The 15,982-nt window shown below is 41.1% G+C and overlaps 1 protein-coding gene across 4 annotated transcripts in view; it reads left to right on the forward strand.

The window, feature by feature from the left end:
• Positions 1-15,982, forward strand: part of TRIP12 (thyroid hormone receptor interactor 12) — a 182,373-nt gene that overhangs the window by 118,643 nt on the left and 47,748 nt on the right. For all 4 annotated transcript variants that reach the window (XM_019503595.1, XM_019503597.1, XM_019503596.1 and 1 more), the window contains 5 exons: positions 7,383-7,488; positions 11,310-11,446; positions 12,207-12,290; positions 13,397-13,492; positions 14,344-14,492. In XM_019503595.1, the coding sequence (XP_019359140.1) occupies positions 7,383-7,488; positions 11,310-11,446; positions 12,207-12,290; positions 13,397-13,492; positions 14,344-14,492 (572 nt within the window). The remainder of the gene's footprint in view (positions 1-7,382; positions 7,489-11,309; positions 11,447-12,206; positions 12,291-13,396; positions 13,493-14,343; positions 14,493-15,982) is intronic.

Consider the following 15,982-nt stretch of genomic DNA (forward strand, 5'->3'; position numbering starts at 1 on the left):
TTTTTTTTTTTTTTTTTTTTTTTTTTAAAGTACTTCCTATTGTTTGGTTTTTAAACCCATCTCCTGTTAATTTCAGTGGGCGCCCCCTAGGGTTGGCAAGCTGGTAAATTGCCCAGTCAAATAATGAAAATTGGCTAGTTATTATTTGACCTCAGTCAAATAGTCCATCAAGTGAAGAAATGCTTTTGTATAAGTAGTGGTCTGCATCCCCACTTTTTTTTTTTTTTAAATTGCGTAATGGTGTTATACATGTTTAGCAGGGGTAGGAGTTTAAGGGCTCTCTAATTCTTTAGGACCTTCCCCTGCTGCTCTCAAGTTTTTCTGACCTCATTTTGCCTTCCCCTTCCCCCCACCCCTCTGTCTGCTTCCCTTAAGCTGTGTGGAGCTGCTGTGTTGAAGGAAGAACCAAAATCAGCAATATAGAAAAGTTTATCCTACTAGCGATCTGTTGTGATTGCAGACATCTCCAAATGCAAACAGCAAGATGCTTGAAGTGTAGGCAGTAGGCCAGTTTAATTCAACCTAACTGCATTTTATTTCTGTTTTAATTTTTTTTCTGTAACTGTTTGGCCTGACCCCCAGGGTCAGGATAAAAGCAGGGAAAAAAACTGTTCAGTCTTGCGTGTCATTCACATTAATACTTCATTAACTTACTTTGATAGTTACAAACATTCATTACACTTTTTTTAGAATTTGGTGTCATTGTTCTACAATAATAGTTAACTATCTTGGTTTTTTCGTGTGTGTGTGTGTGTGTGTGTGTAAGTAGGATAAGTATCTAACCTACTGAAGATTTAATTGTTCTCTTCACTGTTCTAATAAATGAATATTTAAAATATTTAACCATTATTTGATGGTATTTGGCTGGACAAGTTTTTGACTAGTTACATACCCAATCCTACCCTCTAGTTATATTCTGGGACTTTGGTGAATACCAGTTTTCTATTTACTTTGTCTAGACCCTTCATGATTTCATAGACCAGCCATGTTCTGCTGCCACCCCCGCTTCCATACTCTGCTTCCTCCCCTTCTTTCCAAACTGAGGAGTGCTAGGTCTTTGCTTCTGTCCTGGTACAGCAGCTACTCCATAACCCTGATCACCTTGGTTGCCCTTCTCTTTACCTTTTTTAATTCTTCTACCTCCTTTTTGAGATCCAGAACTGCATGCAGTATTCAAGATGTGGGTGCACCATAAGTGTATGTAATAGCATTATGATGATTTCTATGTCATTCCATTCTGAATAATGCCCACCTTTTGATTTGGATTTTTTGCTTGCTGTTGCACACTGAGTTGATGCTTTTAGAGAACTATCTATAATGACTCCACGGTTTCTTTTCTGTTGTATCAAGATGTTTAGCATGAGTTGACTGTTTTTTCACCTTGATTCAGTTGGACTTATTGTGGGTTTGACAGTATCCTTTAATATCTTATGTGGCCTTGTGAAAAGTCAGTTTACATCTTTAAGTTTTTAAAAGAATAAAGAGTAGAAGGGAACAGGTTATTCAAGGTTGTGGAACAAAACCTTGTTTAATACAGATATAGTGATTCCAAAGTGCGTATCTGGGAAAGAATAGAGCAGTATAGTTAAATTTCCAGGTTATAGATTGTTGACATGAAAAATATTAGTCTGTGGTGGAGCTGTAATAGGGTATGGCAGGATAGATTGTACATCATTCAAAATGTATGACACGATGTTTAATTTGTGTGAAGCATCATGAAACAATTTTAATGTAATATAAAGAAAATTGCATCAAGCTACCATATTTACTTGAATCCAAGAAGATGTTTTCCTTGTCAGATAACTTTGTGGAGGGGAGAGGAGTGGGGAAGAGCCTCGTCTTCAGAGTACTGGCCTGGGGCAGGCAGTGGTTCAGCTCCGGCTGACCCTGGCTGGGATGGCTTGTATAGTGGGGGAAAGGGCTTGTGGTAGGGAGAGGGAAGGGGAGACCATGTGGGGTGGGGGCCTCATGAGGGACCCCCATGAAGATGGTGGGCAGAGCATGGGGGAGACCCAGCAGCCTGTTGCCCCCTCCTCCCCTCCCCGCCCTTTTGGCTCATGTCCTGGGCCTGGCCTGGGTCCATGCCTGCTGTTTTTGCCTGACCAGGACTGCCACTGCTGTCTCCTCTAGTGCTGGAGCCAGAGGTACCCCAAAGTTAAATGGAGGGGTGGGGGAGGCAGCAGGGGGACAGGCATGGGGGTAAAAAGGTGAGAGCATGGGGGGGAGTGGCGAGAGGGCAGGCAAGAGGCTGTTGGCATGGGGGATGAGTTTAAGACTAACTTCCAATAATTGGATTCTATATATAAAAGCTAATAATATAGAATTAGGTTTAAATGATATAAAATTTTCCATGTACACAATTTAAATATTGGAAGGTCATCATGCATTTGAAATCATTGAAATTTATCCGAATACAGGATGAAGATATGATTAAGTGACCTGTTTTGTTTTGTTTTTTTAAAGAGTATGTATTGTGTGTGTATCTATATAGGCATGATTTAAGTGACTCTTATGTATGCATGTATACAAATTAATATAGACTAGATGGAATACATTTTCCAGCCAAAGGCATGTATTCAAAAAGAAAAAAAAATTGGAGAGACTACAAGAAAAGTCCCTAGCATCTTCCCCTTTCCAGGAACCAAAGTAGCATGGTCACTTAATGTGCTTTTCTTGACTTCCTTTACCTAACTCCATCTTAAAAGTAAAAATTATTGGTATTACCTAGAGAGTTCTGAAGTGGGTAAATGAAACTAAGCAATCCTAGCTCACCTAAATCAAGTCAATCCCTATTTAAATTTCTGGTTCTGCAATTCATAAGAGCTAGAACGTAGGCCTACCAAATAGAATTTGTCTGTGGCCTGCGCCATTTTATAGCTTGCTTATTTTCTCTCTCTCTCATTTTATAAAGAAAATCTTTAGTTTTGAAATGACAACTAGTACGTGAAGGTATAAAGTGACCTAAATGCTAAAGAAAGATAGCACTATATTCTTTGCAGCAATATAGTCAGTATACTGTATTGGATAATGCAAAAATGAATACATTTTATTATCCAAAAAGTAACTAAGGCAGTTTTAAGGAATTTTAGAATGACTTGGACAATTAATCCAGAAACCGTATCTAAAGTTGTACACACATCTAGTATGGAGACAGGCCACATGTAAAGATGTGTACCTTGGTGCAGCTAAGTGGCTTATGTAGATCTGGGACAAAAAGCTTAAATAGGGTTTCAGGAAATTATACTAACAGTGAGGTTTATTGTTAAGGTATGACTATTATAGGGGAAAGTGTTTCATGGGTTTTTTGGTGTATGCAAAAAGTGTGTGTGTGTAATGTTTAATAACCACAGTGAGGAACCTGATCTTGCTGTAGCTACTTTTAAAAATAAACTTTTTACTTGTGAAAGGCTCATATTATACTAATTTTGTCTTTTTCCACTGGGCAAGCAGTTTCCTGTTTTGAATAGAGTTAATTTGTCAGTTGTTGTTTTAGCAGGTCTCACTAAGGTAATATCATGCCAAAAATCTTTCACATAGTGTCGCTGATATTAGAATAGCACTGGGAAAAGTGTTCAGTAGCTGTAGAGCCAGACTGAAATGTATTTAACTAACTATATATGTAGCTAACAACTGTTTTCTCCCTGACAGTTTTTATAAAACAATGACTGGAGCTTTGCCTTCTGTAAATTTTTTTTAATGTTAAACTTTGCATTAAAATGACTTCATATTTCTGTATGCATTAAGGAAAGCAGTGTGGTTGAGTCAAAATGCTGATCTGTAATATGTTATGGGATCAAATACAGCTCTCTGATTTTTTGACTTAATCCAGCTTTTCAGTTGTTTGAACTTTTTTGTGGGTTTTCTTTTTACCTGGTGCCCTGAATCTGAAACTTGCTGTTCTTGTGTACTGGCATAAGAGTATATTTAAAAAAAAAAAAAAAAATGCATCAAAAAAGTATCCTTGATCAGCCAATTTTTATTTTCTTGTCGTTTGTTTTGACAATCCCCTATTCCTGTTAAAATTGGTACAGTCTGATGGTTTCTTTATGTGAAACTACATATGAAAGCATTTCCCTTGTAAATTTAAAGTTTTTGTCTATTTTTTCACGGCCAGAGGGAGCAATGATCAAACTCTTCTATAGCTGTCAATAATTGTGATGCATATGCACATATAACTAAAAAAAAAAAAAGAAAAAAAAAATCAAACTGCATTGCAAAGTCCATTTAAGAAACCAAATGGAAAAAAAATTAAAGCACTTGGATGCACTTCTCCCCACTTTAAAAAAAAAAACAAAACAAAACTTACTGTAAACAATTGTGTTCTGAGTTATGCTTCACTTTTTTGCTCTTATATGTTATATAAGTAAAATTAGACTGCTTCATGCTTTACTGAAGAGATCATTTTGGAAATAGAACTTTTGTTCTAAGAGTCATTCTTCTACAGATTAATAACATTTAAGGCTGCATACAGCTGTCTCTTTCTATCAGAAGAAATATTTTCTGGTAGAAGTATAGCCTTGGAGCTGGCCTGTACAAATGTTTCTTCAGCTCCATGTTTGGAGAGCTTCACAGGCAGTTTCTTCTGTCAGGAGGCAATAGGGCAGTATTTTTCAACCTTTTTTGTACCAGGACCCATTTGTAACCATCGATGGCCAGTCTCAACCCAATAAATAGTTTAAGTAGAAAACACACAAGTACTTTGGCTCCAAAATACTTAATCCACACTACAACTTAAAGCAGTTCAACAGTCTTCATTTTAAAGAGCACCCACATCAAAAGGAAGACAGATTCCTAGATGTAGGGTCAGAAGGGACCTTGCAGATCTTCTAGTCTGGGACCCTGCCCTGGGCAGGAGAGAGAACTGGGCTCAAATGACCCCAGGTAGGTAGGCATCAAGCCTTCTCTTAAAGACGTCCAGGGTAGGAGTGAGCACCACTTCCCTTGGAAGTTGGTTCCGGCTCCTAGCCGCCCTGGCTGTGAAGTAGTGCCTTCTAATGTCCAGCCTGAACCCGCTCTCAAACAACTTATGGCTGTTATTCCTTGTTACTCTGGGAGGTGCTCAGGGGAACAAGGTCTCCCATTCTCCGCTGGTCCCCCCCCCCCGGTAAGTTTTTTTTTTTTATAGACGGTTGATGGCAATATAAACATGTGGCCCTCCATTATTCCCAAGTGACATTTATTATGGAAGTTGCATGGTGCAGTTTGCTGGTGCCACTCACTCCCAACTTGTAGCCCCCTGGCCCTGCCAGTGCCTCTCAGCCCTAGCCCCACAGTGTGTGTGGGGGGGGGAGAGGGGGGGAGTCTGTGTGCCCACAGTGGGCACAGGGCTGCAGCCTAACCAGACTACCATGGACAGGAGCTGCTTCCATGTGCCCAGCAGGTAGGACCTGGAGCAGGGTGTTGAGACTTGTTGCAGCCACCTTCAATGGGACCCCTGCACCATCAGCAGCACAAGGAGTAGCAGATGGGGGAGCCACACCACCTTCACCTCCTCCGCTGCCAGCCACTCATGCACCAGGCAGTGGCTCTATCCTGTCACCATGGCTGCTCCCCCTCAGGCTGCCCACACTGCCCCCTCCAGGGTTAAGTCACAGCCTAAGGGGAGTGTTGGCAATGGCAGCCAAGCCATGACAGCAGGGTAGAGGGGCAGCCTGAGGAGTAGCTGGTGGTGGAAGATGGGGGCAGTGCAGCCCCCTCACTGTTTCCATTAGTCTTGTGCTGCTGGGGGCCTGGCGGCACCAGCAAGTCTCACCAGGTGTCCTGCCCACTGGACTACAGAAGCAACTCCTACCTGTGCCAGTCCTGCCAGGCTGCAGCCCCATGCCTGCTGTGGGCACATGAAAATGGGGAGTGGGGCATATGTGCCTCTGTGTTGCCTGTGCCCCCTTGCCCCTCTGATGTTGTCTGTGCCCCTCTCCTGCCCCATACACTTATCTGTGGGGAGCTGCTCTCCATGCTGCCTGGCTGCCGCATGCATTTGTGCATGCGGAGTCCTCTTCCTGATTGCCCTTCTCCCTCCAACCCCCCGGCCGAAAGCAGCCCCTTGCAGGTTTGAGCTCTGGCAGCCTACAAGGGGAAACCGATGGTTTTGTACTATTTCTTCCTTTAAAGAAGAAAATCCGTGAATTTTTTTAAAGATGTTTTTGCATGATTGTCCGTGACCCTCATACGTTCTTGAGACTCACTTTTGGGATGCATCCCATCGGTTGAGAGACCCATGGGTCTCTGCACTAGGGGCCTGCTTCTTGGGCCCTCCCCCACCCTTGCCCTTAAGGGGAGTCTATTGACAGCCTTGCCTGCCTGGGAAGTGGGGAGGCTGTCAGGTGGCAGGTGAAAACTTCAGAAAAGCAGCAACTGTTACAGACTGCTGGGGAGCATTGTGGGAGATCATCTGTCTTCCCCTCTGTACACACGTGCGCTCCCACATGCACATCCCTGCCAGTCAGCTGATTTGGTAGGAGGGGTGCCATTCTCAGGTGATAGGGATCTTTTCAGTTTCCTGCGCAGGAGAATAGCCCTGCTCCTTGCATTCCTGAGCTGACGGGGGTGGGGAGGCACTAAGCCCCCATGGCAAGACTCCAGGAGCCTTGCTGCAGAGTCATGGCAACCTGCCTCGCCTTGTGATGCTGAGCTCACCCAGAGCAGTGCGGGGTGATACGGGGCATTTTGCTCCCAAACCATGCTGTAGCAGCACAACAGTCTGCCCTACTCAGCTGACTCGGCCGAGTAAAATGGTAAGGGTGGCGATTTGCAAAGCTAGCACAAGCGGGAATGTGGCCTGTATAGGCTTTCCTCAAACCAGATTACCGGGCCCTCCCGCTTTTAAATTGTCACCTCCATTGCTCAGCTGAGCAGTTGAGGAGTTGAACAGAAGCCAGCATGGCTGAGAGCTGACAGCCAGGTTTGAGCTGGCTGCTTGGTTGCTGTCCTCACCTCTGAGCTGAGCAACAGGTGAGGGTGAAGGGGAAAGGTGGGGTTGAGAGCATGGAGAAGGCAAGGGGCTGTGCTTGGCTCAGGAGTCGGAGCGTGTGTATATATAGGACATGCTACAAAGCCCAATAACACAAGATCAACTGGTGTAGGAAAGGCATACCAGCAGTTCATCACTGTGTTTTATATAGAATGCTACCTAGTAACTTGGGCCAGGTGCCTAACTAATGGGTCTTTCAGGACTTTTATTTTACCACACTGCTTATGTGCTGCTGTAAACCATTGAAGCTTTACCTTATTAAACACCAGTCTTGCTACAGCACTTTGAGTGCACAAGTTGAATTAAGAGCACTTCTGGTGTCCTTTCTCTGGAGTACTTCCCTATTGAAGTACCTGTCTGTGTACTAAAAGGTGAAAGATCTTTACCCTAATGTTGTGCATTATATATGTAGGTTTAAGAAAATCTACAAAGAAGCGCAGTGAGTCACCACCTGCTGAGCTCCCCAGTTTGCGGCGGAGCACACGGCAAAAGACCACGGGCTCCTGTGCTAGCACCAGGTAAAACTTTGCGTTCAAGATCATGATTTGTGAATATACTGTTACTGCAACTGATCAGAAAGTTTGTTCCCCTTAGCTGATAGAAAGCTCTTGTGCAAAAAAGGACTGAGATTCAAAGGCCCATGAAGTCATGATGATAAATACTGGGATAGTGGGAACATGGGGAATTTAGCTTTATCCAAAGATGCTGTATATCACCAACTACCAGATGGGGAAGTACCACCAAATAATAAGCAAGTTAATATTTTCTGGTCTCTGATCCAGGGGATGTTTAATGTAGGATATTTTTTTTTTCAGTTGGGCCATGCTTCAGTCTCCCTGTGCTTGGAAACTACTGGTGTGCAGCTGCTGCTGCAAGTTAGCTTGCTTGGAAGGAGGGAAGAGCTTGTGTGCTAGAAATAGCTGTTTGGGCCTTATAGTAGCTAATTACCACTTGATGATGATTATTTTTTAAGAATATTCAGATGATTATAACTTCTAGGAGGAAAGGAGGCCCTCTTACCTTTTTTCTTAAGAAGCTTTTGTTAGCAGTTTACTTAGCAACAATTCTTGTAGTTTATGTTAAAGTTTCTGTAGTCCCTGAATATTAGTTCAGTATTGCAAATTTCAAAGTATGGTTACAGCATAGACTTCAAAATAAGAAGGCCTGAATCTTGGAACCAATTACTAACATCCACAAAATATACTCGCCTCTATTTTCCTTGAAAAGGCTTAAGTGTATACAGAAAGCATTGGGTGATGGATCACTGACTGACCTGCAGCTAAGACAAAATTGGTGAACATCAGATTTGTACAGGATGAAACCAGATATGATTTACAGCCTGGAACAGTAGGTTGATAACGTAGGGTGCTGGGGTAGAAGAGGTCAAATCAAAATTGGTTCTCTGAAGTTAGGGAGTGCAGCAAGGAAATGTGTGGATGAAGTTTAGGGAAAATACTTAGTAGTGTGTAACTGCACCCTTAGTTTACTATTTTGGATCTTGGATTATCCCATTTTAGGTATCAGTGTTGGAAGGTTGGGTGGCCAGCCTGTGGCACTTATGGCAGGGATAGCCTGTATGTGGCACATGGCAGGTTGGAGAGGGTTTAGGTAGCACAGTGGCAGATAGAGCAGCATATCAGGCATGGAGCACAGGGAAGGGAATCAAAAGCAGAACAGCAGATTAATCGGGGAAAAGTATCAGAGTGGCCCTCAAGAAGTGTGCAGGGCTAACTTAGTGGTGCTCTTGCCTAAAAGGCTGACCCCCACGGTTTTGAGGTCTGAGTGTTTTTAAGATAAACTCAGACTTAAGGCACTAAGGATGATGGCCACTTAAAGCTCTTAGTGACACCTTTTGAAGCTAGTTAGCTATTTTGAAGGCCGTCACTTTAGGTATTTGTCAAGAGCAGACATTGCAGCTCATAACTTCATAGTTACTGAGTCTGTTTTGGCTTAACACAGCCTCAAATAAGAAGTGCTAAGCTGAAACTTATAGAACTAAGACAATCCTGGTCAACATTTTTAAAAACTTAACCTTGAGAATGGGAAATTTAAAGTAATAGACATTTCTGGGTCTCCACAGGGAAAGCTGAAAATAAAATAGACCAGTGTAGCTGAGATTTTTATGTATGAATGGCAAATTAGTTCTAGTACCTTCACAAATATTTACTGGCTATCAATACTTTGATTCTGCCCATTGGCCCATTTGTGACATTAAACTAATTATCCATTTCTTGGACTACTTTATCAAGATATAAAGGACAAAGTGCTCCATATGTCCTCTAAAGTTACCTTAAAAGCATCACCAGATTTTTAGCAAATGATGTATTTTATAAAACTTTCAGCCCTTCTTTCAGTGTTTGCAGTATTTTTGCCAATAAAACAATCGTTATCCCATGATGCCGTCAAGAAAAGTTGTGGGGTGGGGAGGTCAAGAGGAAGGGAAAATCAATTGGTCTCCCTTATTGCTAGCAGAAAACTAGTGTCACGGTACCAAATGGCAGGAATGTTTGGACCCTTTACTCTTTCTTCCCTTTGTAAAGTCCTGTGTTGGACTCTAACCAAATTCAAATTGGGGAGAACCTGTGTTCTTCTGCAACATCCTCTTAAGCTTGGTAGGATTTTTCTTCTGGTGTGTCTAGCTATTAATACTACCTGTGGTGCTAGAAGCAATATAGTTGTTGTAGCATGGAGCCCTGTGTAGTCTAATATAACCTGTTTTTGTGGTAAATACTCAGCAGGGCAATCCCAGTCAGTGAGCTAGCTTGGGTATTTCTGCTGCAGTGTAGGCACATGCTCTTAGCAGGTAAGCTCTCCTAAGGTCTGTCTCTGAAATTTCTTTTTGCACTAATTGCCTTAACCAAGCTGTCTTGGTAGCTTGTGACTGACTTAGTTTCTCGTCGTTAGTGGTCATTAGGTATGAATCTTCAAGGTATGTTCTAACATGTGCTTATAAGCAACAAATGGTGCACAGAGGGAGTCCTGGACTTTTTAATTTCTTGAACAGGTCTGGCAATTTTTCTTAGAGTTCAGGCCATACTGCCCAACTAATTTCCTAATGGATGTGATGGCACTGACCATTTTGAGAGAAACTAATAAAGACCACCCACATAGTTGAGATCTACCAAAGGAAACAAGTCGGACTAAGCATGCCAGAGAACAGAAATTCCTGTTAACTTTCTTTAGTCTTCATTTCCTACTGACATCTACTTTTTAAATATTGTATAGATTTTGTTTATGCTAATTCATTGAGCGGTCTGGCTTTCTAGAATCTCATCACAATATTGAAATTCCCTTGAAACGTCTCTGCATTTTTTTTCATTCTCAAGAAAATGGTGTCCAAAAGGCTGCCTAAGAAATGCATCATTTTCTAAATACAAAAGCATTACAAGGAATGCATTTGGAGGTTTGCTTTTTTTAAGTTTTCGAAAACAGAAAATTGCTTTGAATCAAAGAGGAAACACGAAGCATTGTGACACTAAAAAGCATTTGCTGAGTTGACACTAGTTGAAATCATCTTGTGTTGCCTTTTATCCTGTTTGCGATACCATTTGGTAAAACTAGTTGATGTGTCAATGAAGGCAGGAGAAATTCTAGTCTCTGAACCTAAGCCTTCAAGCAGGTAATTGGGGGAAATGTCAAAAGTTTTTTATATTTTGGGTGATAATGCAGTTTTGTAACCTATACACGGTAATGTAGATTTTTGAATGATTTTAACTAAATTTGTTTACCTTCAGTCTAAACTGGATTTGACAACCTTCACTGGGGTCCTTTTTTCCCATCTCAATGACATGGAAAAACTGAAAGTGTAGTCTTAATTTGAAAGATTGCTATGGATGTGCGTTGTCACTTCATAATTGTCTGAATTGCAGACATTAATTTGTTTCTGTTTTTTACACCTGTTAGTGATGCCCTCACTTGGGTCCTGCAAGTAAAGATGAAATCTTTGACTCAGCCTTAATCACTGATTAAAACAGTCAGTGGAGTCAACTGATTTTCTTTTTCATGCAAACAATTGAAAATGTAAATGGGTGGGCTATTCTAATGAATTTGCATTTAGATTGGTCTTCTGAATGTATATTTTGTGGTAGTCAGTTATGCTGCATGAGAGTCAAAATAAAGATTCAGATTGTGATGAGCTGTCTTTAGCACCCATCATTGTAATACATTGTCTATACATATAAATAGGGATATCATGAAAATAAAATGGCTTAAAATGCTGTGGGGTAGGTAGGGAGGAAAAAATTGCTTGGGAGTACCAGATGCTGGTATCCTTTATATGGGCTCTACTTTTGTGAAGTATTATGTGGACAAATGCTGTTTTGATTTTGTGCATTCCTAGTCGGCGAGGCTCTGGCCTGGGCAAAAGAGGAGCAGCTGAAGCTCGCCGACAGGAGAAAATGGCTGATCCTGATAACAACCAGGATGGAGTTAATTCTTCAGCTGCACGGACAGATGAAGCTCCACAAGGAGCTGCAGGTAAGTAAGAATGCAAACTTGACAACTATTTTCTAGCATTCCGTGATGCTAACCTCTTTGGTTTCATTTTTCCTAATGCTAAATGAGGAAAAAATAAGTGCCTTTTTAACTTGGTTTTGGTGAAGTAGAAAAACTGATTATTTAGACTGATACCCTTTCTTGTATTGAAGAGCACCTTACTACTTCTGGTCTTACTGAAATTTTTTATAGGGTAAAATGTAGTGCAGTGGGAGCAGGGGCATCCCAATCTGGGTTGGTTCAGAGCACATTTATTTAAATTTTCCAATAATTATGTTGGCTTTTAGAAAAAATAATTTAAAAATATTTCATCTAAAAATACAACAGACTTGCTTCAGTCTCAACTTTCAAAATTCAACAAAAATGCGGCGTTACACACTTGGTTATTTAAATTCTGATTGTACATCTTTGTATGGTCTGAAAGCTAAAGCAAATCTTTGTTGGTTGCAATTATGCACTCTGTGACCTCATTTTGTGTCTTGGTGAAACTTAGAAAAGACAGTGAGAAAAGAATCTACAGCCTAAGATGGGCACTCACTCTCTTTTTGTTGCATAAATATCACCTAAACGGATCAGCATTGTAGGATATTTTGTGAAGCCAGTCCTGTGCTGCTGAAGTCTATGGCAATTTAAGTAATGACTTTTAGGTGTAGAATTGGGGCCTAAATGTTTCCACAGTGCTTTTTTTTTTTTTTAAGTACAAAATCTTGTTGACCCATACCAGCTTTTTAACTTTTACCAGCTTCTAGTTCAGTTGCTGGAGCTGTAGGCATGACAACCTCTGGAGAAAGTGAATCGGATGATTCTGAGATGGGAAGGCTGCAAGGTAAAAAGCTGTTTTAGTACCTCCTAAATGTATATGGTGTTCCATATTTTCATATGTTCTTACTGCCTATTCTATATTAATTAAAAATTCTCCCAGTACACACAAGCCAGTGGGTTTTTTGAGTTTGCTAAAGATGGTAAAGAATTTGGCAGTACAAGAGAAACCTGAACTTATTCTTAACTCATTGAACGTGACACACTTTAACTAACTTTTCCTATTTATGTACTCTTCAGAAAACTCACATGATTAAAAGCTTTTGAGATGAAGCTCCACTTAATATGCAAGCCTGTATTTTGCAAGGAGGAAAGCTCATTGCCATGAATAGTCTTTGTTTGTAAAACAAGACTCTTTAGGCCTGCCACTTTTTTTTTCTTTCCCTTGCTGTTCAGTGTGCTCTGCATCCATTCTCCAAGGATCCCCCTCACCTCCCTGCCCCCAATCTGAATGTTTCTGATCAGTTCTGTAATTTGAAATCAGGACCACTCATTTGAAGACAAGAAAATAGAATGAGCTAGACTGCTTTTATATTAAAATACTTGGATTTTCTTCATGCCTTTCAGATGTTTTTTGCCAAAACGCTTCACAATTTCATTTGCCACCCATCCTTTTCCAATCAGTAATAATATATTCAGTTTTCCCCTCCTCTAGATTTATTTTTGTCCATTCACACAGGTTTCTTATCTGTTAGAAATAAGAAACCTGCTGTTTTTGTATTTGTGCATTAATTTTTTTACAACAGTTTCCTGATTAGAAATAGCCTCATTAGAGACAGGCTCCGATTTCTGCATCAAAGAAAATTTAGGCACAGTTTAATCATGTAGCATTTCAAAAAGGAACCAGCAAACCCCCAAATTCTAGTTGATGGCTTTCTAATGATTTTTCCCCTTTTTTAATAGCCGTCTTGACCAGATTCATATTTGCTTTAAATTGCACTTAAGTAAAGAATGAGCTTTGGAGAACAAATGCATGTCTTTTCTTTTCAGTTTGTGCCTTGCCTTTTTCTTTTATAAGGTATTCAAATTCTGTTGCCTCAAATTTTAGAGTTCATAAATTTGTTGCATAGGAGCTTTGACAGTGACTGTTCAAAAACCTGTGTTTACTTTTAGCTCTGTTAGAGGCTAGAGGTCTTCCCCCTCACCTTTTTGGCCCTCTTGGTCCTCGGATGTCGCAGCTCTTTCACAGGACAATTGGAAGTGGAGCTAGTAAGCAAATTTCATATAATTTGACTTAATTCTTTCTGTAGTTTACAGAACGGCTAAACTTAGCCAGTGGTAAATGTAATACCTGTGTAAATATTTTAATTATAGCTAACTGCAAAATATAATATTGTGAGTAACTTTTAAATGACGTGGAAATCCAACATATAAAAACCATTACGTCCCTTCCTCCCCTCTTAGTGACGGAGTACTAGAAGAACTTGCTTCAGGTTTTAAAACACTGTCTTATTTTGTCCGCTCAGTATGTTTTCCTGGCTCTTAAAAAGCCATACTGAAAATTAGATCTAAAGTTGGTTGGATACAGTATCTTTAAGCCCCATTTGGTTATATGGGTTCAAAGGGACACCTCTTTCAAGTGCAGCAGTTTCATCAGAGGCTAAAAATGAAGTCTTTATTTTCCACCTCTCCCCTATCATTTCTGTTGTGAAGTTGGGTGGGTAGTCAAAAGAACAAGGAGGACATTCAGTTATATCTGTCAGGACATCACATTCAACAGGATTAAATTTATCAGCTAATTCTTACTTTGGGTATACAGCATTCACTGGACCTGGGGGACATGCTGTTTGCTTTCTAAAGACAATGTAGTATGCAGTACACATCACTTCATTTTATCCCATAGCCTTCTACTGTATGCAACAAGGAAAGCTCTAACTGTACACAACTCTCTCTCTGCTGGATTCAGCTAAATACTGAATAGTGATTACCCACAAAAATGAGACCATTCTATGCACACACAAAGCAAACTATCTCTGGTCTCTCCAGAAAAATATAAACATTTGATCAGAGTAGTCTACACTAAAAAATATACAGGTTCTAATGGATTTTTTTCCCCTTAGGTTCTAAAGCCCAGCAGCTTCTACAGGGTCTCCAGGCCACTGATGAAAGCCAGCAGTTACAAGCAGTAATTGAGATGTGCCAGTTGTTGGTTATGGGGAATGAAGAAACTTTAGGAGGATTTCCTGTCAAGAGTGTTGTACCAGCTTTGGTAAGGCTCAACTATACTGTATTTGTATGTGAATAATACTACTTTACTATTCCTTTCCCCTGTATTACCTGAAGGGGATGTTTTTAAAGACTGACATGTTTCTTTTTGTCTCTAAGGCTATACCCAGATGCGTGTAGATGTGCGGCATGTGGCGCCGCAGACCCGTTTGTGGCTCCACACACTGTACATGCAGGCATTCCCTACACTGCTACCTTGCAGAGTTGGGGGACCCTTGGAGATTCTGGAGTAAAAAACCCATTTAAAAAAAAAAGTGGGGTGATGCACATGGTGGCAGTGTGTGCCACCCAAAACTGGAGTCTGGCCGGCTAGAGCCACACTCCTGCTGCTGGCCAGGGTTCCTGCCATGGCTGCAGCTCCCCAAGGCCTCCAAGACGCCAAGTAAGGCTTCTGGGTCCAGCACAGTTGCTGACCCCAGCTTCCCCTACCCCACCATGCTGGAGTGCAGATTTTCATGGGCGTTCCCCAGGGACAAGTAGTAGCAGCACAGGGTATGCTGCTGCTGCTTGTCCCTGGGGAAACAAATATTCACACTTGTCTGGACGCATCCTAATTCTGCATTGAGGGGTAGCCATGTTATGAAAAAAATATATACCTGCATCAGCATATCCTAATTCTTATTCCACATAAATGTATGATTTAGATATGCAGAATTTTTGCTTTTCCTGGCATGTGCTGGATACACACTGGTAACTGAGCACAACTGTTATAATAACTTGGGGTAGGGGATGCCTGCCTCCCTCTTTCAGTGGTATGGCTCTTCTTTAGTCCCAAACACTAAAAAGTATATGCTACTCCAGAGCAAAATCTCTCCTTTGGGCTTTGGTTTTTTATAGTCCAGTACATCCAGTATATTCTCTGTCCTTTTTGGCATTTATAGTTTCTTTACTTTAGTCTCCCTTTAAATCAAGGGTTCACTTCCACCCCCCAGATTCTTTACTGATTTCTCAGTAGCATCTGTAAATAATTCTTAAACTGTTCTTGTCTGCAGACATCTGTTATTAGCTTACATAGCTCTACCCAGGCCTCTCTTACCAGAGGCTTTCAGAATGGGCCAAAACAGCCATAGATATTCTCCCTTGGGTCTGCTAGCAAATGTACTCTGTCCTGTCCTCAAGGTTTCTCTCCCACATCTCCAGTGGCTTGGTTTTTATAACATGCAGGTCTTTAATTTTGACCTTTTGTGAGTCCTTGCAAACTGAGTCCCAGAATTTCTACTTTTAAATAGGCTGAGATGCCATAAAAGGAATGTTAGGCTGCATTGCTCCTTGAGGGCCAATGTACTCTGCTGTATATGACACAAATATCTGCTATAGTAGCACCTTGGACCTCTAATTAATAAAGCAACATTTGCATTAGGTGCTGTGCAGCTAGTTATTAAATTGGCGTTTTGCTGGGATGGATCTAGGATTGTATAAAGGAGAGATTGGGGGGGGCAAGGGTCAGCGAGATCTGGAGTCCAGCAGGGCCCT

Source organism: Gavialis gangeticus, unplaced genomic scaffold, assembly GCF_001723915.1.
Source record: "Gavialis gangeticus isolate Ggan-Ray unplaced genomic scaffold, GavGan_comp1, whole genome shotgun sequence".
Classification (NCBI taxonomy): Eukaryota; Metazoa; Chordata; order Crocodylia; family Gavialidae; genus Gavialis; species Gavialis gangeticus.